Source organism: Talpa occidentalis, unplaced genomic scaffold (assembly GCF_014898055.3).
Source record: "Talpa occidentalis isolate TD23 unplaced genomic scaffold, MPIMG_talOcc4v2.1 talOcc4.3, whole genome shotgun sequence".
Classification (NCBI taxonomy): domain Eukaryota; kingdom Metazoa; phylum Chordata; class Mammalia; order Eulipotyphla; family Talpidae; genus Talpa; species Talpa occidentalis.
The window spans coordinates 41,405,788-41,427,385 of NW_023603184.1; the positions used below are offsets into that span (position 1 = coordinate 41,405,788).

The 21,598-nt window shown below is 53.0% G+C and overlaps 1 protein-coding gene across 3 annotated transcripts; it reads left to right on the forward strand.

Moving 5' to 3' along the window:
* Nucleotides 1-119: 119 nt before the first annotated feature.
* On the forward strand, nucleotides 120-14,010 carry TSKU (tsukushi, small leucine rich proteoglycan). 3 transcript variants are annotated; one of them, XM_054699550.1, is made up of 4 exons: nucleotides 939-1,808; nucleotides 5,293-5,383; nucleotides 6,389-9,244; nucleotides 11,618-14,010. In XM_054699550.1, exons 3-4 carry the CDS (start codon nucleotides 9,235-9,237, stop codon nucleotides 12,697-12,699), a joined length of 1,092 nt encoding a protein of 363 aa, XP_054555525.1. In that variant the 5' UTR covers nucleotides 939-1,808; nucleotides 5,293-5,383; nucleotides 6,389-9,234; the 3' UTR covers nucleotides 12,700-14,010. The 3 variants fall into 3 exon arrangements, with proteins under 3 accessions (XP_037378904.1, XP_054555526.1, XP_054555525.1); XM_054699551.1 differs by lacking the exons at nucleotides 939-1,808; nucleotides 5,293-5,383 and adding an exon at nucleotides 168-187 and having other exon boundaries at nucleotides 8,184-9,244; XM_037523007.2 differs by lacking the exons at nucleotides 939-1,808; nucleotides 5,293-5,383; nucleotides 6,389-9,244 and adding an exon at nucleotides 120-187.
* The last annotated feature ends 7,588 nt before the right edge of the window (nucleotides 14,011-21,598 follow it).

Consider the following 21,598-nt stretch of genomic DNA (forward strand, 5'->3'; position numbering starts at 1 on the left):
TCCCTAGGCCGCGGGCCGCCCGCTGCAGCCGCCCCTGGGCGCGGGGTGGGCGGGGAGTGGGGGGGGCGCCCGGCGGCGGGCGGGGGCCGGGGGGCGGGCCGCGCGGCGGTGAGAAAAGCGCCGGCCCGAGGGCCCGGGCCGGGCCGCCTGGGTGGACGCGCAGAGGTGGCTGCGGTGCAGCTTCCAGGTGGGTGCGGGTCCCTCCTCGGGTGGAGCGGGAATCCGTGCTGCGGGCGGGGATCCGGAGCCCCGAACCCAACATTCTCATCCGGGTGGCGGGCGGCGCTGGACTCCGGGGCGGAGACGGAGCCCCTCAACTTTCTCGGACCCACGGTGTCCGCCGCGGGCGCCGGATGCCCGGGGCTCGGCCGGCCCGGGGAGCCCGCCCAGGGAGAGGCGCCCCCAAACAAAGGCTGCGCCGGGGCGGGGGGCGTGGGCCGGGGCCTCCGGGGTCTTTGTGTGGACACGTGCAGCTCGCGCTTGTGGGCTTTGGGGTTTGGGTCGTGGGACGGGCACATGCCCGCGCCTTTGTGTGCCCGTGGCCTCGCGTGGCCGCTGCGCGCGCGTGTCCCGCGCCGGGCGCCCCGTCTGTTTGTGGGTGTCCGCGCGCTCCGGCCGGTGTCCGCGTACGTGGTCCCTGCTGCCGACGTGTCGCCGGGTGTCCGTGGAGGGTGTGAGCGCAGAGAGCCGGACGCCGCCCCGGCGCCTCGCTCCCCCGCTGTCCACCCGGGCCCCCGACTTGGCTGCAAACTTTTCTCGCGGTTCCTCGGGCAACAGCCGGGGTTCTCCTCTCCGCCCCCTCCAGTGGCTGCCTGAGTTAGGGGGTGGGGGCGCTGACAGCCTCCCCGAGCTCCTCTCCCGCAGGCCTGAGGCTAGTGCGGGACGGGAGAGGGCTTGAGGGGTACGGGGTGGGGGTGGTAAGATCGGCAGCCCCTTGGGCCAGGGCTGGGCGGAGCGTGCTGGACACCCCAAATCGAGCAGGCTGGGAGGAGGGAAGTGGCCAGTCCTGGGCCCCTGCTGGGGGCTGGAGAGAGAAGAGAGCGCGGTAGGTGCTGCCCGCCCAGCTCTTTGGGAGAGAAGAGCTTATGTGACCGTGAGAGACGTGTCTGCTCAGCCGAGTGGCGGGCCCGGCCCCTGCCTCCGCTTGGAGATCCGTTCTCCGGGCCCCCAAGGCTTAGGGGGGTCCAGTCCCCAGATCCCATAGATGAGAAGACAATGACTTCTCCAGATCCTGGCCCCCAAACTGAGCTGCGGAGATAGAGCCCTTACTAGGGCTGGTTTCTAATGGTTTCTAGTGGGAAGAGCACTTGCCCACTGTGGACCGCTGGGCAGGTTGCTGGGCCTCTGGGAGTTGCAGTCACCCGGCTCTGGATGGGGTGAGAAGGCAGAGTGGGTGGTGGGGATAACCCGGGTTTGGAGCCTGAGCTGAGGGCTGGCCCTCCCACACTTGGCCTCAGCAAGAGGTGACTCAGGAACTTTTCCAATCCTTCCTTCTTGCCTACCCTAGCCTTCTGAGAAGTCCAGACTTGCAAAGCCCAAGACTGACCCATGAGGCAGGGCTGAGGCAGCAGGAGTCTGCTGGGCTTTTGATCCATATTTCCAGATAACCCTAACGTACCTCCTTTTCTTGCCCTCCGCCCAGGCTTTACCCTAGTACTTTGCTTCTCATCTGGAAAAGACGCCACCACAGGAACTCTCCTTTCCCTCTCCAGGCCTCAGTTTCCCTTCTGGAAAGGGAGGTGCTAGCAGTCTCTCCTCCCTCCTGTTTTGGCTGACTGGTTGGGCCCAGAACCTGGAAACACTTTGAGGTTTAACACACACCTCCATTCTGTCTTCACCGAATTCCCAGGCACTAATTTGCCCTTTTGAAGGAGGGGGGAGGGGAGAAGGTGGCTTTGAAGTTAGGGAGGGATGAAGGGAGATGGGCCTGGAGCCAATGCTACCCAGGAAGGGAAGGCTGGAATGCAGCCTTGGGGAACCAGAGTGAACATACCCCAGAGGCAGGAAGTGTCTTCTACTGTGGGATCTACTCTTGTGTTCTGATAATAGCTCAGAGATGGATAGCATTGTGAATTTTCAGATGCAGAGGAGTGGGGTGGAGGACTAGAATTCAACTTGAGACCCAGAGGGAAGGCAGGGACCCAATATGAGGGCCATGAATGCCAGATGTAAGAGCTGGGATTGGAACCTGTAGGCTGTGGAGAGCTGCTGGCCAGTTTAAGAAGGCATGACAGGATGTGATTGGTCATTCTGTGAAACCTTTCTCTGGCTTGTGGCTGGTGCTGAAGACTGGGAGACCAATCTATTTTTTTTTTTTAAAGATGTATTTATTTATTTATACAAGCACTGGGTACAGTCAGAAGCGCGGGAGGGTGAGAGAATTCACCAGAGCCAGAGCGGGGAGCAGAGCAGGCAGACTGACGAAGTACACTGCTGAGGGGAGCAGCGGGCGGCAGGAGAGGTCTCTGCGCCACGTGGGACCCTCACCTGGTGGCCAGGGATTGAACTGGCACTGCAGAGACTGCGGGCAGCTTCACAACCCAGCGCTCAACCGCTGAGCCACTAGGGAGGCCTTGGGAGACCAATCTAGAGGCCTAGTGGCTCCAGCCTGTTAGAATCAGAAAAACCTGGATTTCACTGCCTTTCCATTGCTTCCTAGTTCTGTGGGCTTGGGCAAGTAGCTTTACCTCTCTGCTTCTCAGTCTCCTTATCCTTCAAATGAGGATAGTGATTCCTGTCTCTCTCACTGATTTGTTGTGAACATTAAGCAGGATGACTTACATATGCAAACAGAATGAGAGTGGTTTGTCGTCTGTGTTATATACAGATATTTGTTGGATGGCACTGACAATAGAAGGCAGAGACAGCCTCTCTGGTGGTCCTAAACCTCATTTCCCCACATGGCAAAGTCCTAAGTATCCTGCAGACTTGAGCCAATTGAGCCAAAGCAGAGGGAAGCTTTTCTGTTTAGGACCTTTTACTCATCTGGTTTATCTCCTCTTCACATGGCTGGCCCCACAGCTTCCAACATGACCACAGGCCACAAAACATATTAATCCTTTACTGGGGCAGTCCAGGGACCATGGTCAGGGTGACCTTTTGCTGGATGAGGGGGGCAGGTTAGATTGAGAAACCTCACAGAGGAGGAGGCTTTTGAATTGAATGAGTGAGACAAGAGAAGGAAGGCATCTTTGTCACCTTGTCAGAGGGAGCAGCCTGTGAGGAGAGAGAGGCATCTCCAGACTAACAAGCTCTCCATAGAGGAGCAGGGGTGGGGTCCCAGCCTTCTGTTGGGAAGTGTGCTCAGGTGTCCAGCATAGCTGGCAGTTGGAGGCAGGGTTGCCAATAACCAGGCTGCTGGAGCAACCTGGACCAGGAGGACTCCTGAGCCCAATCTGAACAGGGTGATGCCACTGCTGGGCTTGAGGGGGGTTGAGGTGAAGACAGTACCCGTCTCTCATCCTGTCTTGCATAGAAAACTTCAGCCTTCTCTGGCCTCTGCAATCTTTCCAGTTCCCCTGAACCCATTCCCTATAAAGTCTGGTCAGTACTAGTAACCCCAGCTGGGCCTTGAATATGGGTATTGAGAGAGAGTTCTAGGCTTAGGGAATGCATTTGGATGCTTCTCTGCCTTTTTCTTTTCTGGCTCTGAGGTCACCCATTGTGTGTATGTGGGGGGCGGGGCGGGAGAAGGTGGCAGGAACCCACATGCAATGAGCAGCATTGCGCCAGGCGTGGGGATGTCTTCCTTTACTTTGGGAAACCATCCTGTGATGGGGTGCAGTGGGACTGTCACTATGCAGGGACCAAAACTGGGGTTTCGCCCTTGTTACAGATGAAGGCTTAGAGTCAGGAGTGAGAGCTCATGCAAGTTTATAGTCCGTTGAGGTTCTGTGGGCTTGGAGCCCAGTCAGCCTGGCTGCAAAGGCCATTTCCTCTGACCCAGACTGCCTCCCACTGTGTCCACTCTGCTGCCTCAGACTGACAAGGATTTGGACATCTTCTGGAAGAAGACACTGTAAAGAGAAAATAGTATTGGGAGCTTGCTCATTTCCTGTAGATTTTTTTCACTGGGTGAGGTTGCTTAGCGTCCAGGCCTTTCCAAGGATGACATCACAGGAGGCCAGGCAATAGGCGTCAGAATACCTGGATCCCCATCCAGCCCCTGTTCACACTGGTTGTGTGACTCTGGACTCTGCATGCAGCTGTTAGATAAATAACAGCATCTGACTTATTGATCCTGCAGAGTGACCGAACAGATGATCGTTGGTGAGGCATTGGAAAGGTCGAGAAATGTCCTTGTGTGAGGCGGTTGTACCCTAAGTGCCTGATATATCTTCCTCTAGAAATCTGTGCCAGGTCCAGTGCTCAGGTCCAAGGGCACAAAAATGAATCTAACTCCATCCTTGCCCACAGGAGGACAGACAGGTAAACCTGTGGCTGTAGTCCAGCCCCATCAGCTCTAGCGTGCCCATTTGTAAGTCGAGAAAGAGTGGTATAAGAAGCACCAGATATGGAGTTAAGGCATCTGGATTCCTGGTTCCTCTCACTACCTAACTGAATAACATCAGTCTCCCTGTCTGCAAAATAGCAGTCCCCACAGTCAAGAACTGTGGTGAGGCAGAAATGAGTTGCCGGTGCAGAAGTGCGTGGTTTGCTGATGTGTTTGTACAGATGTGCGGCATTAGTGATCCTGTTGGAAGAGCTGGCCCTCAAGGCTCTGGGAGTTTGGCCCTGAAATTCTTTCTGCCTTGCGTTTCCAGAGCTGACTAAGTGGCTGTGAAGCAGGACGTTAATGGAATTCCCACCTGGGGATTTCTCTGGCGTCAGGGATGGTGAGCTCATGATAGAGGGGAGCAGGGTAGGAGGCAGCTCCATGTTGAGGAGCAGCTGGTGGAGGCAAAGGCCTGTTTCAGGTGAGGCCCTGGTCTAGGCCAATGCTCAGTACCCTGTCCATTTTGTTCCTGTGCCAGGGGCTCCCTCTGGAAGTTGTGATGACAAGCCGGCAAGTTCTATGGGCCTGAGATGCAGTGCTGTGGCACGATGGGCCAGCAACATGGACCATGAGGTCCTGAGCTAGACCACCTAATCCCAGACAGGTCCTCTCAGAAGAGGGAGACTGGGGTCCTAGCAGCGGATGCCAGCACAGTGACTAGAGACGGCACAGGCAGTTACAGACCAGCCAGGGGCTCCCGCTGCACTGGGTACTAAGGTTGGAAGAAACAGACAGAAAAGTAACATGATCACGGCCTTCAGGAAGCTTAATAAATGATCGCTGTCATTGTCTCCCAGACAGGTGCCAGATACTAGACTGAATGCTTCACTTGCGATCACGAAAAATGCTTTCTCCAGCTCTGTGTCGTCCCTGTTGAGGACCCAGAGAGTGAGCAAATTTGAGACTTACCTGAGGCCAGTAGGCAGTGAGCTGAATTCACAGCTGGGGTCTGAATCCAGGGGTGGACTCCTAACCGCTGGACTCTGTCCTTCCAGCTGTTTCTGCCACACTCACTCCTGTCTGGTGGGGAGAGGGATGAACAGTGAAGAAGGCAGGGTCACTGCCCCAAACTGCTGACACTTCCTGTCAGGAAATAAAGCAGGCAAATAAAGACAGAATTTACTCAGTTTTCATCTGAAGGATCTTGCAGCAAGAGGAGCCTGGGAGGAAATAAGGGAGGGAGGGAGGGAAAGGTAGCCTGCAGCCTGGATGGACAGGCAAGCTTTGTTCTGCCGGCAGGGCCAGGGCAGGATGGGTGGGTGAGGGCTGGACTGCTCTCTGTGTGCGGCATCTGGACCCAGGTCCTGGGTCCTGCACTGCCATTTCCTTGCTGTCACCGCTCCTCTCTGGGCCTTGCTGCCTGAGAGGGCGTGGCGATGAGACAGAAGACAAGGGGCCTTCTCGCTCACAGCCCAGGACTTCTCTGAGTTTGAGGAATGGTGAGTGGAGACTGAGCGTTGTTCAGAGATTGTCACTGTGGGCTCAAATCAAGATGGCGATCTCAGCCGGGCAAGGGAAGAGGTGGGGGCAACTTCCAGATGCCTCCATGTTAAGGAGAGGGAGAACTTGATTTCATTTTGGAGAAGGGGAGTGATGTGGCCAAGGCTGTTTGAGAGGCTCTCCTGGCAGGGTCTGAGGTGTCTCGGTGGGGAGACTGCCCGAAATCCTGCCCGAAATCCTGCTAGGGCCACATCATTTACTCTTTTGACCTCCCAGGTCATCAGCAAATTTCCCTTGGAGTCACTGTGGGCTCAACAATGAATAATTCACAGCCGCTGTCCCACGGGTCCTTATACCCTGTCCCCCAAACCAGGAGTAGGGGCAGTGTCTAGGCCCTTTCCTCCCACCCTGTGGCTATAACCTGGCTGATCAGTGGGCATTTTTTATCTGCAGGTTGGGGATGAAAAAAGAAGTGATAAGTCTTCAGCCAAAGAGTCCTTTTTACCCCTGGCCGCCTATGGTAGCCACCTGTCTGCCTTTCTCTTTCTCCTGAGGGGAGAGCACAGGTCCCAGGTTAAACATGTTCCTACTGCTACACCAGTGAGAAAACCAAGGCTCAAAGAAATGAAGAAAACTGCAAAGGCCCCACAGATCGTGGCAGATCTGGAACTGGAATCCTGGTTGCCTACCCTAAGGCCAGTGTTAGTGATCTTGTTATCAGTTGGTCCTCTGTCCCCGCGGCTGGTCTGTTAGCCTACCCTCCACCTTCCCGTGAACACAGGGGCCCGGGCACCCCCCAGCCCACACAGGCCTCACCTGGCCTAGTATGTAGAGATTTAGGAACAGCTTTGTTGAACTTTGAAATCCTGAAACACTAGAACTGGATTAGCTAGACTAAACCCCTTATTGTGAAACTGGAGAAATTGAAGTGCAGAGAGGGGAGGGGACTGTCAGAAGATGTGAATAATCATCTGGAGCAGGGACTAAGACTTGAGCTGTTTGTCCTCTGGGGCCATTCCCTTAATCGTGCCCTGTTGCCCTGAAGGAGATGAGGGGGGTCCTTCAGTGCTCTCTTGAGGGGCCTCCTTCCACTGTGGAGCCCAGGAGAGACACAAGCACCCATGAGTGTGCATCTGTCAGTGTCCTGGTGCCTGTGATCTCTTGTCCTCACAGCAGCCTTTCTGAGGAAGGGATTGATATCTCCATTTCAGGTGAGGAAATAAGCTAAGAAAGAGGATGTCACTTTCCAAAGTCAACCAGTTTATCAGGTGACTCCTGTTCCCTGGCATTCCTTCATCATGATGGCCAATTCTGATCAGTAGGGAGGGACTTCCCAGAGATCCTGTGTAGATTCCCCAGGCAGTGATGTAGTGTTCAATTAATTGTGTTTGCGATGGAGATTTATGTATGCAATGGGCATAGCTCAAATGAAAAGGCACCTGCGTCTTGGGGTCTCTTTTCTCTACAGTGTTCTTTTTCTCAGTCTACTCTTCACACCCATTCTCTCTGAGCCTGACTAGACCAGCATTGCTCCCCCAGATCACAGCTGAAGTCCAGGGAGATATCGCGAGCTGCCTGGATTTCACTGCCAGTTGGTGTCCAACCTTCCAGCTCTCTGAAGGCCTTTCCTCTACCACTAAGTTAAGGCTGTTGGTTTTTGTCAAGAGAAACTCATGTCACTCATCCTTCCCTGGTTCCAGCACCCTACTAGGAAACAGTGTCTGGGAGGTGCTGAACCTTTGATACACGTTTGTTCAAGAAGGAAAAAGAGAGATAGTGTTGGGGTGAGGCCCACCCATTGACCCCCACCTTACTGCTCCTTGTCTCTGCAGGAAGGCAGGGCAGCCCACACTGCTCCCCACCCCTGCTAGGTGCCTTACTTCTACCACTTTGCCTCATCTCCATGGCAGTCCTGCGAAGTAGCTACTAAAAACTCCATTTTACAGATGAGAGGACTGAGGTTCAGAGACTGTGGCTAGCCAGACCAGAGAAACCAGACATAGCCAGGAGGCCATCCTGCTAGGAGACTTTGTCACTCGATGTGTTTTCTATATTTCTTACTAAAAGAGAGGAAATTAGGGGGGCAGGGGATAAAGACATATTTAAGTCACACAAAGTTCTACCACTAGAGAAAAACCACGGTTGTGTTGGTTTTTCTGAGATTTTTCTAAAATTAGGATTTGGGCAGGCTTTTTATTTTTTAATGCATAGCTATAATTTTCTTAGACATGTCATTTTCTCTGATAAGGTCACTTGGCATTATGACGTCGGCCCCTCCATGAGGTTGCAAACTCTTCTGAACATGGTTTTTGATGCTGTAAGATCCCTCGCAGAGCTCGACAGCCATCTTGAGAGGGCCAGGAAGCCGGGTCCGGGAGTCAGGAAGCCAGAGCTTGAGCATCACCCCAGCCAGCCCCGCCCTGGGGGCCGAGGACAAGTCACTACACAGTCTCTGGGCTGTAGCTTCCTCAGTGCTAAAGCCGGGGACTGCACACCCTGCTCTGCAGCCTGACACTCAGAGCATCGAATGAACAAAAGCCTTTTGTAACTATAAGGCCTGTGCCTGCCACAGGACTTTTCTTAAGCTTCCCTCAGCTTCCTTCTGGAAATGGTCTGCTCCCTGGACTCCTGAGCCCTTTTGCTGAGGGCCCTGGGGTAGTAGCCCAGCTTCTCTGGGGCTCTCACACAATGGCCTTGGAGAGCAGTCCCCTTCCTGTTAGGATGCCAAAAGGAGCATTGCCTCAGGGACATTGACTCTCAAAGACCATTAGCCACACTCCCATCCTTGCCCACTTCTGGGTCCAAAGTTGGGAGGTTGCTTCCACATTTTTCCTCTTTCTTCCAACAGCCTGACAACACCCCTGAGCGGTCTCTGGGCTCTGCTGTCACTTCAGGAAACCCCTGGAGCCTCTGAATATGAAATAGCTCCACATCACCTCCTCACAGCCAGTCCCTGGCTGCTGGGACTTGACCCAAGGGCTCTGGGCATTGAGCTGTGTTTTCCCAGCCACCTGTAGGAGTATGTGTTCCCACTTAAGCCCGGAGTTCAGTTCCTGGCTCTGCCACCTTTCCTTCCGAGGCCTCAGTTTCCTCCACTTCAATATGGGCCTAAGACTGCCATGGAGTGACTGAATGAACAGGTGTCCAGCACCCGCACAGGGTGAGGACTGGCTAGGTGTCACCGTCATCACTCTCCACTGCTAACATCTAGGCCTGGCACGGAGCAGGGGCCTGGGCAGGTGTGCCCTGTGGAGGACTGCGCAAGGACTGTGTCCAGGGTGCCTTGGGGCATCACAAGCATGGAACCAGGTGGGCCTCCACCATTGCTTCTGCTCCCTTTACATCAGCTTTCACTAGTGCCACTCAGTCTCACAGTTACAGCTGCGTGATGACCACCCCGCGCCTGCACAGCTCTCCCCAGTTTGCGTTGCACTTCAGTAAAAGTTGAATGTGGGTGAGGAAGGCAGGGTGGAAATTACTGCCTGTGAGACAGAGAACAGGGCTGAGGCCTGGAGATGGGCACCTCTCAGACTGTGGTTATATAAGCAGGAGCTCGTGAGGGGCCGTTTGACATTTAATAGGCACGTTGTATAATCACCTCTGGGAGCCAAAGGGTAATCTGGGAGACTGTGTGTGTGTACAGTGTTTGTGTAAACCCCAGGAAGGGTGGGTATGAGATCGGCTTAGTGAGAAAGGTGCTGCCTGGCCCGGTAGTAGTAATGAGCCCTTGCTGTGAGGCGCTCACCCAGGGAAACAAAAGAGGCCTGAAGCAACTTAATATTTTCCTTCTGCTTCCAGACGTTGAGCTCTCTGACCCGCCTCAGTTGGGACCAAGCCCAGGATGCACCTGGGCTGGGTTTAATCCTCAAATTGGATGCTACAAAAGAAAGGGGTGGGGAAGGAGGGGCCCAAATAGGGGTGTGAGGGAGGAGAGCCCCCCTTCTCCCTGCCCCTGGGCAGAGCCAGCGTGCAGATCAAGTGGCTACCCCTTTAAAGTTTCATGTAGGCCTGGTAATGCGAGCCTGCTGCTCCCCCCACCCCACCAGAAGGTGGGCAGGTTGGGTCTGCCCCATCCTCTCCCCATCCCCTTCCCAAAGGACTGGGCTGGCTGGGTGGAGGATAAGTGGCAGGGGTGTGGACCAGTGCCACCCCAAATAAGAGACCTGGGGTGAGGCTTGGTGCCTTCTGTCTTCCTGGCAGTGGCTGCTGTGCTGGGGGTGGGGTAACTACAGTTTGAAGCGTTCACTGCTCAACCCTCTCTTATCCTGCAAGCATCAGGGAGCACCACTGTCCAAGGAGCTCCAGTGGGCTTGAACACAGACTTCAGGTCAGACAGATGTTCATGGGCTTTGAGGATTGAATGTGACAATGTGCAGGTATGTGGTAGCTGGCATCTGTGGCAGCTACTGTTATAATTGTACAGAGAGGGAAACCGAGGCCCAGAGTGAGGAAGTGGTTTGCATCATGGCATGTGTGAAAAAAAACCCCTCTTGGACCCTGCCTGTCTCTCCACCCACTGTCCTGCCAGTATAGCTGGATGCAGCAGATGGAAAAGAGGAATTGGAATTGAGCAGGCCTGGGTTCTAATCCTGACCCGTTTTTTTACTAGTTTGGAGTGAGACCATTTAAAACCTCTCTGGGCCTCTGTGTCTTCCTCTGTATAATGGGGGGACCAGAAACCAGCTCAGCCCTAGGTGAAAGGAAAAGCCAGACAGGTATAATGGCTATGTCAGCCAGGGGTGGGGGCATGGCAGAGAGAAAGCAGCTTGGGACATGTGTCTTCAGTGCCCACGTGGAAGTCTAGGAATGAAGGATCAGCCCCTGGAGGACAGACCCTGTCAGGGGACTTAGGACTGTGGACCCAGCCAATGTCAGCCAGACCAGGGGCCGTCACTGCAGTGCCCATGAGGAAGAGAGCCTCCTTCAGGGAGACTGGAGTATGGGTGTCAGGCCTGGCCCAGCCTGAGACCCATACTGAGAACTAGCTCCTCCTCTGTATCCCCCTGAGTTCCGCTGCCACTCAGCTGTGTGACTGTGCAGAGCTCGCTGAACTTCTCTAAATCTCAGTTCCCTCTTCCTGAAGTGGAGACAGAAATCACTGACTTGCAGTGTGGTTGTGAAGGTTCAAGGCGGTCATGAGTGGGGCGGTTAGCCCAGCACAGGCTCGGCCGAGGGAAGGGAGCACCCTAACTCTGACCCTGAGCTGCAGTCTGGCCTTGGTAGGGCCTGGGTAGAGACCAGCCGTGGACTCAGGCTTAGGTTTTGGAGAGGTCAGTGGAAGAAACTGTCTAGTTCAAGGACTTTTCAGCTGGGTTCCTCCATATTTTACAGCAAAGAGGGTGGGCAGACGCTCAAGGTTCCAGGTCCCACTCTCACTTCAGGCAGAACAGGCCTGCTTCCATCTGCTAATCTTATTTAGAAAGGGTTCTGTTGCTTCCAGTTTAAAATCCACCTTGACCTAAGTGAGTTACCATACAGAGGGGAGAAAGTGAAGCCGGAGAGGACCAGGGACTAGAAGTTATATGAAGAGACATTCAGGAAAACATCCTGGGAGGACTGGGGGGAATCGGTGGCAACTTTCAGCTGTGTTCAGCTTTCCTGGCTGGTGTCTTATGGGGTGGGGTTGGGGCCATCTGGTTCGGGGTGCCTGCCATCAGCCCTCATCTGTGGCTCTCCTTTCAGCCCCCACCATGCCGTGGCCCCTGCTGCTGCCCCAGCTGCTGCTGCTCGCTGTGAGTGGGGCCCAGACGACCCGGCCATGCTTTCCAGGATGCCAGTGTGAGGTGGAGACCTTCGGCCTCTTCGACAGCTTCAGCCTGACGCGAGTGGATTGCAGTGGGCTGGGCCCCCACATTGTGCCTGTGCCCATCCCCCTGGACACAGCCCACCTGGACCTCTCCTCCAACCGGCTGGAGACGGTGAATGAGTCGGTGTTGGCTGGGCCAGGCTATACCACGCTGGCTGGCCTGGATCTCAGCCACAACCTGCTCACCAGCATCTCACCCACGGCCTTCTCCCGCCTTCGCTACCTGGAGTCACTCGATCTCAGCCACAATGGCCTGGCAGCCCTGCCAGCCGACAGCTTCACCAGCTCACCCTTGAGTGATGTGAACCTTAGCCACAACCGGCTCCATGAGGTCTCCATGTCTGCCTTCACTACCCACAGCCAGGGCAGGGCGCTGCACGTGGACCTCTCCCACAACCTCATCCACCGCCTCCTGCGCCACCCTGGGCAGGCCAACCTGCCCACGCCCACCATTCAGAGCCTGAACCTGGCCTGGAACCGGCTCCGCGCCGTGCCCAACCTTCGAGACTTACCCCTGCGCTACCTGAGCCTGGATGGGAACCCGCTGACTGCCATAGGCCCAGGTGCCTTTACAGGGCTGACTGGCCTCATGCACCTGTCACTGGGCAGCCTGCAGGGTCACCCCCAGCTGGAACCCTATGGCTTCCATGAGCTGCAAGGCCTGCAGGTCTTGGACTTGTCAGGCAACCCCAAGCTCAAGTGGGCAGGTGCTGAGGTCTTTTCGGGCCTGGACTCCCTACAGGAGCTGGACCTGTCGGGCACTGGCATGGTGCCTCTTCCTGAGATGCTGCTCCCTCACCTCCCGGCGCTGCAGAGCATCAGCATGGGCCAGGGGGTGTGGTGCCGGCGCCTGGTGCGGGAGGGCACTTATCCCCGGCAGCCTGGCTCCAGCCCCAAGGTGGCCCTGCACTGCATAGACACCCAGGAATCTGCTGCCAGAGGTCCCAACACCTTGTGACGAATGGCATGGCCTGGGGCCATACATTAGACTGCCTCCCTGGGTGTCCTTGGGTCCTGGATAATTTATATTTAATGTGCCAATGCCAATTTGGACTCTGCTGGCCTATGTGGTGGCATCATCACCAGAGCTGTGGACCAGAGCTGTGGACCTGGGAAGAGGCTTTAGACCTGGGACCCACACCCAGGAGCAAAGTTTTGCCACTTTGTCTATGTTGCCCCCCCAAACCATAAGCAGAGGGTCCTCGATGCCAAACCAGAAAGAAGTCCCCTGCTGTCCTTCCCTACTTGTCCCCAAAGTGCCTTCCCTCAAGCCTGGGCCAACCTGCAGAAGGAGGCCCTGCAGGAGGTTCTGCTGCAGGGCAGAGGTCAGGTCCATGGCCGAGTGTCCCAGTGGGCCCATGGTCCAGTCACTCAGGGGCATGATTTCTGTTAATGACATAGCCTGCTCTTTGCTCTGGGCACATGAGGCCTGCTTCATCCTTGCCTCTTCCTGTAGAGCCCTAGGTAGACCTTTAGTTATAGGAAAGACTGGAGAGAAAAAAGTCCGCCTCCTCATGTGACAGATGGGGAAACTGAGACCTAGAGAAGGAAAAGTGATAATCTGAGGTACTGCAGCTGTGACTAGACAGCATCCTGCCACCCAGCTGGGGCCCTTGTGCTTTTCTGTCTTTTCCAAATCATGCCCTTCCTCTCCCCTTTCTGGGCTCCCCACATTCTACTGTTTGTACCCTACAGCAGTGGGAGCAGGACAGGCAAGGGCCTAGGACATGGCACTCTGGTCTGGGTGGCTTAAGTTGAGTTTACCAGCTGTCAGAGCCTCTGGAAGCTTCAGGCTTCGACTCTCAATTTGGCCTGTTTCCCATTCTGGGGTGGGATCCTCTGGCAAAACTGGAAATGCACCCATGACCCCTGAGGTACTGCTTCTAGGTGCTCCCTTAAGGAGCCGATGTGGTCCTGGAACCCCACTGGCACGAGTCCTGGTTTCGGCCCCCTTGGTCCCTGAGCCCAAGAGGGCCCGCAGCACATCTCACCCGGCTGAGAATACAGCGGAAGGAGGCAGGGCACCCCACAAACCAGGTTTGTGCTCTACCCTCACAGCTGCATCTCCACTTTCCAGCCCTGAGCTCTTTCCTTAGTCTTCATTTTGTAAAAGTTGTTGCCTTTTTAATAGACTGTCACTTTCAACCAACACCCCTCCCCTGCTGGCAAGGGATGGAAACATGTCATTTGTAAATAAAGAAAAGGTTGCATTTGTTCACTTTTGTCATGCTGTGTCCTGGGATGTGTGGGGCGAGGAGGTGCTGGGAGGAAGCCAGCTAGCAGCGGTCACGCGGGCATGAGGGGCTGGTCCACAGAGACACCCACGGGACAATGAGAGCTCTGTCCTCCCCCACCACTCCACCCACCATTTAACCGTCCCTGATTTAATAAATACTATACAGAGTCCCTCTTTCTATCATTTGATCAGACTCCACCAACATTCCCTGGATGGGGCCCTGGGGCCACATGGACAAACCCCGACAAGCTCTGCCTTGGGCAAATGTGCTCCCAGTGACCTAGTTTTGGGGGAGAAGCCCAGTGACCTAGTTTTGAGGGAGTGAGGGGACAGGAGTTGTTCGTGTTATTTGATGCAGCTTGCACCCTGTCCACCTTCATCATCTCCCCTCTTCCTGCCCTTCCAACTCCATGAACTGGTCAGGCCCTTGCACATCTCCACCTTTGCTCAGGCTGTCACTCTGGGCTCTTGCCCTTCCTCCCGTCCCTGCCTCAACTCAGAACCCAGGACATTCAACCCACAGGTATGGGTGGGAGCTTGCCCATCTTGCCACCAGCTCCCCCAACACTATCACCACCTGGGCTGTTACCCATGGGTGACTATGGAATGGGGCTGAGGCATGGGAAGAGGGTGTCAAGGTGAGACTCCAGCCCTTACAGTCCACAGCTGGTTCTCCACCCCTCCATTCCCTGGGAGGAGAGGCTTCAGATGCTGGGGTGGTGGAGAGAGAGCTGGGAATTTCACCAGGCAAGGCTGGGCCCTCCCAAAGCCCCACTTGAAGAAGGAGCCCTTGGGGAAGGAGCATGGCATCATAAACATAGGGACAAAGCAGTGATAGAGACAGGGGAGGGCAGGCCAGGGCTCCAGCAGGAAAGCACTGAGCTCTGAGGCAGGGCCCAGCAGCTTGCACATCTGCCAAGGGACAGGAGTAAAGCTCCAGCAGGACTGGCCAGGACCAGCCACTCTATGCAGGCGCCCCCTTCCTTTGGGGCACTACCCCACAGGCCCCACTCAACCGGCCTCCAGCATCCCTTGGGGAGAGCAGAAGCACCACGGGGCAGCGGCACGGAAAGCCAGGGGTGAGGGCAGGGGCGTGGTGGGCCTCCTAGGGCCCCTCTGGTCAGATGAGCAGGCGCCCAGCTCGCAGCGCCACCTCGTGGTCACACATGGCTAGACGCGCAATTCCTTTTTTGCCTGGCCAGATGGCCTTGGCGCTGCCTGCCGCCCACTCTGCCCTGCTGAACTCCCTGGGCCGAGAACAGGGCACTAGAATCTCACAAGATTATAGAAAACAGTGCAGTGGTTCTGTTTTATAGTTTACGGAAAAGAGTTAAAATCCTAGCTCCATCACGAACCAGATGTACGACTCTGATCAAGTCACTTTAAAGTCTTAGAGCCTGGAAAATTGGCTTGAAGATGTGTCCACCGCAGGATTGTGTGGAGTAAGTGAAGTAGCATTTGAAAAGAATCAAGTACAGTGCTTGGCACAAAATAAACTCCAAAAATGCTTGCTCCGTCCGTCATTCCATAGAACAAATAGAATTAGGAGATAGATTTCAGAACCATGTCATCTTAGATTCATTCTGATCACTGGCTTGAAACTGAAGACTTTTGTAAAGGATGAAGGTTGTAGAATGGCCCACATACTGGAAGCCACAGGAATTTTGCTCTGTGTGCCTAACATGGGCTGGGCCTTCATGTCCCTTCAGTTGTATTTCAAGGGTAGGGCGACAGCTCAGGCACTTTGCCATGAGGGCCCTGTCCGGGTCACAAACATTTCCATGCATCTCATGTGGTTTACTGGGCACATGTTTCTTGGACTTCGCACGTTTTCATTTCCTCCCACAATCACTGCCCAGGTACTGTCACTTTCCAGAGGATAAACAGCCTGGGCCTGGCTTTCTCTCTCAGACGTCAGCCCCTCATTCTTGCTGGTCCTGTGTCAGCGGCCTGCGCCAGCCATGCCTGTGTCACGGAGGGCAGAGGCTCTCTGAGAAACCAAAAGTCACTGGGTTCCTTCTAATTTTCTGTTGAAAATAAATTAGGGACGTTATACAGCTCTAAATATTTTTAAATAGACCGCTAATGACAGTCAAAGATCAAAGTCAAAAGTCCTTCCTCTCCTGCCCCCAGTTCACGGATGGGTACACCTGGCCCAGGGAGGAGGAACTCAAGGTCACATGGCAGGTGGGCAGGAGTTTGTGCTTCAGAACTGCCTTCATTATCTCTGGGACCTCTATAAAGTGAAAATGCTGGGCCTCTACTTAAAAAATCATGAACAGTTTCAAGATGTCAAGAGTAGAGTGTTGAATCAAGTGCAGGGCCCTCCAAAGATCCCACAGCCCAAAAAGCAGAGACTTGGTGTATCTGTGTGGATGCGTTACCCAATCCCTCTGTGGTTCAGAGAGTTGATTAGACTCCTTCTAACCCAGGAATTCCCTCCCAAGGGTGTTAACACACCACTTTCTCATTTCCCTTCCCTGCCATGAACAAAGAATATTCAGAAATAGAAAGGGCAGATAGAGCTATGGGTACTACCACCCTTCAATTGCCTTCAAGGATGTTTCACTGGACAAGACTGCCAGGCTACCTAACATTCACCAAGGAAACAGAGTTCATAAGCTAATAGGGTCTTGCCTATCAATACTTAGTGTTCCATTTTGGCTAATGTTCACCAGGCAACTAATTGCATTTATTTCTTTGTGCATCAATTCCTAGTATTAATTTACAACTCAACATCTGGCATAGCAAATGGCCCTCCAGTTAAGTCACATGCTCTGTGTTTATTCTTTTATTCATTTACGCACCAATGTTTATTTTTATGGGGATTACTGTGTTTGTTGCTCTGACCAGAAAATTCTTCCTGTGTTTACTGTTTAATCCCAAAGTTATTTATTATTTTATTCTGGATAACAATTAGATAGTCAAAATACTCTTAGGAATACACCATGCATTTATGTTTCTTGATAAATGCACCTATGTATATATAATGTGTATATATAATTATATACATGATACAAGAAGACAGAAAAAAAGACACTGGCATTAGGCATCCTATTCAGACAGAGGAAAAGGAATAATATTGTGGCTAAAAAAAATCAAGTTACCTAACAACCTAAATGCCCCAAAACAGATGACTGGATCAAGAAGATGTGGTATATATACACAATGGAATATTACTCAGCAATCAAAGCAGATAAACTCATGCGATTTGCAGCAATATGGATGGAGCTGGAAGGGATTGTGCTAAGCGAAATAAGTCAGAAGGAAAAAGATAAATATCAGATGGTCTCACTTATATGCAGAATATAAGGAAATTGAACCAGGGTCAGGAAAAGCCAAAATTGCAATCCGACCATAGATCTGAGGCATACAACACAGCACGAGGAGCGAGAGGGGTCAAAACAGGCAAGGAAGAGCATAAGGGATTATGGTGATGGATCATGGGTGCTGTGGTCGTGGGGGTGGGGAACTACAGGGAATGCACCTGAAGGGAGAAATCAAATACTGTCCAAAAATTAGCAATGATGTAAGAAAATAAATATTTTAAAAAAATTTGTTTTTAAAATTCAAATAAAGCCCCAACCAAATTCCCTAAAACTAAGGGAATTTGCAAGGGCTTCTTGAGGCAGAATAATTTGTGGCTAAGGTGCAGGTTCCAAAGAGAGGCTGGCAGTGCTCAGAACCAGGTTCTGCTGCATATAGTTCTGTGGTCTGGGGTAAGCAACTCAACCTCTTTTGGAGCCTCAGTTTCCACATCTGTAAAATGGAGATGGTAGCTACCTCCCAGAGTAGTTGAGGAGAATAAATAAGTTAGTGTGCATCAAACACTTCAAGCCTGGCAAATATAAGCTGCCTCTGGAAGGCGTGGGGGAGGAGGCAATGGCTGCTTTTCCCTCATAGCCACCAGCCTGATTATTGCTCATTTAGCTGACCTGTGTCAGCATCTTTACCACCTCTGCGGGGAAGCACCTCTGAAGAGCTTCCCCAACCCTTCCCAGGCAAGGTTAGATGTTCCTCCTCTGTGATCCTGCAGTACCTCCTCTTCCCTCTAGAATGACATTCATCACATTGATTTCCTGTATATTTTTTCAGCTTCCTCTCTACACTGAGGGAAGGGGCTGTGGTTACCTTGCTTCCCAAAAGGTCCCTAGCACCGAGGCTGGTGCACATACTTGGTTATCAATACACATCTGATAAATGAGTGAAATGGGTCTATTACACCCATTATATTGATGGTTAAATGAAGGTTGAGTGATCAAGTGACTTTCCCTACGCTGCATAGCAAGTTCATGGAGAAACCAGCTCTTGAGACTTCCAGTGTTAGCTTCAACCCCTCCACAATAGGACATTTCTTGCCCGACTCCCCTTCTATCCATCAGGTGGCAGGTATGAGTACCAACAGGCCTGAAGCTGGGGGAGTAGGTTGGGGCGGGAAGTCCATGTGCTTCCACTCTCCAGCTCCTTGGCAGGGACCCACCTCTGCTGTGACCTCCTCCCTTCTGCTCCACGCCTCACCCGCCCCAACAGCAGCCCCACTGGCTACGGAGGGGTGACCCACCTCTCTGAGCCTGTGTCCCCAGCTGTAAGAGGAGTCAGCCTAGGTGAGTCTAAGGCACCTTCCAACTGAGGTCTGAGAAGGACTGGCGGGCCAGATCCATGCCGCCTGCAGCACAACACAAAACACAGAAGCAGCAGGAAGCCAGAGAAATCTCATTTTTTTCAAATGTACCAGACTTTGACTTCCATGTTACAAAATTTTTAACTTTCAGTATTGTGTGTGTGCACATGCAAACACAAGTGTATGTATGTAGGAATTTTCAAATCAGAAAAAACATCCAGATGATTCTACTCATAATCAGGTTTGGGCAACACGTTGGCGTTTACACAGATCTTAGGTTTTGCAGCCACACTTCATTTGCTCACAGTCTCTTGTCAGGAGACAAGGCAGGAATAGTAGCGAGCCCATTTCACACATGGGAAAACTGAGGCCCAGAGAGTAGATGGCAGAACCCTGGGGCTTGTTCTCAGAGGCCCCATTCCCAACCCTGTCCTCTTCCAGCTCTGCTGCAGAGATTTGGGTTGAAATGCCCCCTAAAAAGGGGCAAATATATGACCTGGTTGGTAAGCCTGCCCAAAAGGCTTACCATGGCTGGGGAGATGTCATGTGATGGGAAGTCCTTTCTCAGGCTATGAGAATGAGAGAGGACAAGAATAATTAAACTCTGGGACGAAGGCAACAGGATGCTGAGAGGATGACTCAAAAGATTAGGGGAGCCCTGTGGGTGGCGCTGACCTCAGTGCTCAGGATACCCCCACACACATACTTTAAAGGTCTGCCTTTGTCAGAAAGACACCCCAGTCCTGGCCACAGGGTACCCAGAAGTGGACCAAATCCAGACCTGGCCCGGTGCTCTCTGGTCACTGAAATACAAGATGGCAAGTGGCTGTGCAGGCAGGACGGGAACCTGGGTCCCATCTGACATCAGGGCAAACGGGGTGGGTGGGGGGACAGGACTTTCCTGCCTTGAGTTATGGGGAGGGTTGGGAAAGAATCCCAGCCTCTGCCTTGTCCGAGCACTGTGCCCACCAGAGGGCGCTGCTTGGGGCTGTTTGCTGCTTCTCTTCCTGTCCTGTTTGAGGAGGGCAGGTGTGGGGGGAGCTCGAGAGCCAAGCCTGAGGCTTAGTGTCCTCCAGGAAGAGAGCAGAGGCAAAGTCAAAAAAGATGTGTGAATGAGCAGTGGATTTCGGCCATCGCTAGCAGCGCATAGCCTTCACATCTTCTCCTCAGATAAAATAACTTCCCATCTTTGTATTTTACAAGCATTTATTTGGGTGTTTTCAAAAATTGAGCAAATAGTCACTGTTTGTACATTGACTTATTTCATTCTCACTATACCAAAAGATGTTTGACAGAAAAGGAAATGGAGGCTCAGAGAGATTAGTTTATCCAAGGTCACACAGCTGAGAAGTGACAGGTTTTTGAATATTTGAAGCAAAATAATTGAAGCAAGTCTGTCTGATTCTGGAGCCCATAAAGAAACTGCTAAATCCATAGCATGGAAAGTAGAATGTCAACCTTCCAGAACCAGAAAACAGAGGATCTGTCAGTTCCTTGACTATTCTCTCACAGAGATTTAGACTGGGTTTTGGTGGGGTCCTGGGAAAGGAATCATTAGGGTCCTCATAGACATATCGAGATCCTAGGCCTGGTCCCAGTTGCTTTGGCCTGGGCTGCAGCCCATTACCTCACCTACTGACCAGGGTCAGTCAGGAACAGGTTCTATTCCCCTCTGTGCTAGTTCTCATGGCCCAGGACAATTACTCTGTGGTGGAGAACCTTCTCCCTGGGCCAAGACTCCATTCCTCCCCTTTTTGAGTAACTTGCTCAAGGCCCCACAGCCAAGTGGGCCTGGACTGGAGTCTGGGTCCTCTGATCTTTTTAGCCAGGCCTCTTCTGCTCAGCACATGGTCAACCCAAGAACTCCCATGGGCCACTGCTCTCCACAATTGAGGACATGTGTGGCCTCCAATCAAGTTGTGGCTTTTTAACAGGGACCTTAGAGATTTAACTAAAAGCATCTGGTTATGTGGGGACACCCAGGCATGAAGGGGGGACATTAGTTTGCTTCTCAAATTAGAGTGGCAGGGGAAATTGGTGGTACTTTGCATCCCATTGCTTCTGTCACTCTCTAGCTGCAACACCCCAGCCAATGCATTTTACCACCTGGGTTCCAGCTTTCTCGCTCAAAGTGGGAACATGATCACATTCAGGGCCCCTATTCCATCACTGACATACTAAGGAGCTCAGGGGACATCATCTCCTTCCTCTATCCCCCAAGACTAGGTTCAGGGTACATATCCCAGCTCAAAGCCCTGCATTGGTTTTGACTGGTAGGTACTCATGTCACACTATTACCTTAATCTTCTGGCCCTCTTCCTGCTGCCCCTCCACCTTCAGGTCTCATTTAGGCCCTTGTGAGGTTTGGATCTTTATTTCATTGCTATTCACCAGGGGGCACTGTAAAGCAAATTACACCAGTGCAAAGTGTAGCCAGAAATTACAGAGGAAAAGGAACTAAAACAAAATCATTACGCCTATCTAGCATCTGAACAGGATTTAATGCTTCACAGCAATTGCAAGCCCACGATATGTTTTAATCTTCACAAAAATCTTGTGAGGCGCTAGAATGACGCAGTTAGCTCTCTTTACAACAGAAGAAACCAAGGATCAAAGCCGAGGGTTATGGCTAGTCCAGCGTCATTCACACTGTCACAGAGGAGTCAGCACTGACTCAGGCTATCTCCCCCTCCCCCACCCCAGCAGGCCTCGGAGAGCAAGCAAGAAGACACAGGGAAGGAAGAGAGGAAACAGAATCACAGCATCCTCCTGTCTGCCCTGAACACTGGTCATTAATAATCAAGACATTCAAATTAGAACCCAATGGAGGGCCTCCTGGTGGTGTAGGCGATAATCTCAGGGCTATGAAGCTATCGCCAGCCACTGCACCATGAATTCGATCCCCGGCCAGGGAGCTACCCACTATGGCACAGCAGACCTCTCCTGACTCCCCGCTGTTCCTCTCAGCAGTGTGTTTCAGTAGATCTGCCTGTTCTGCTC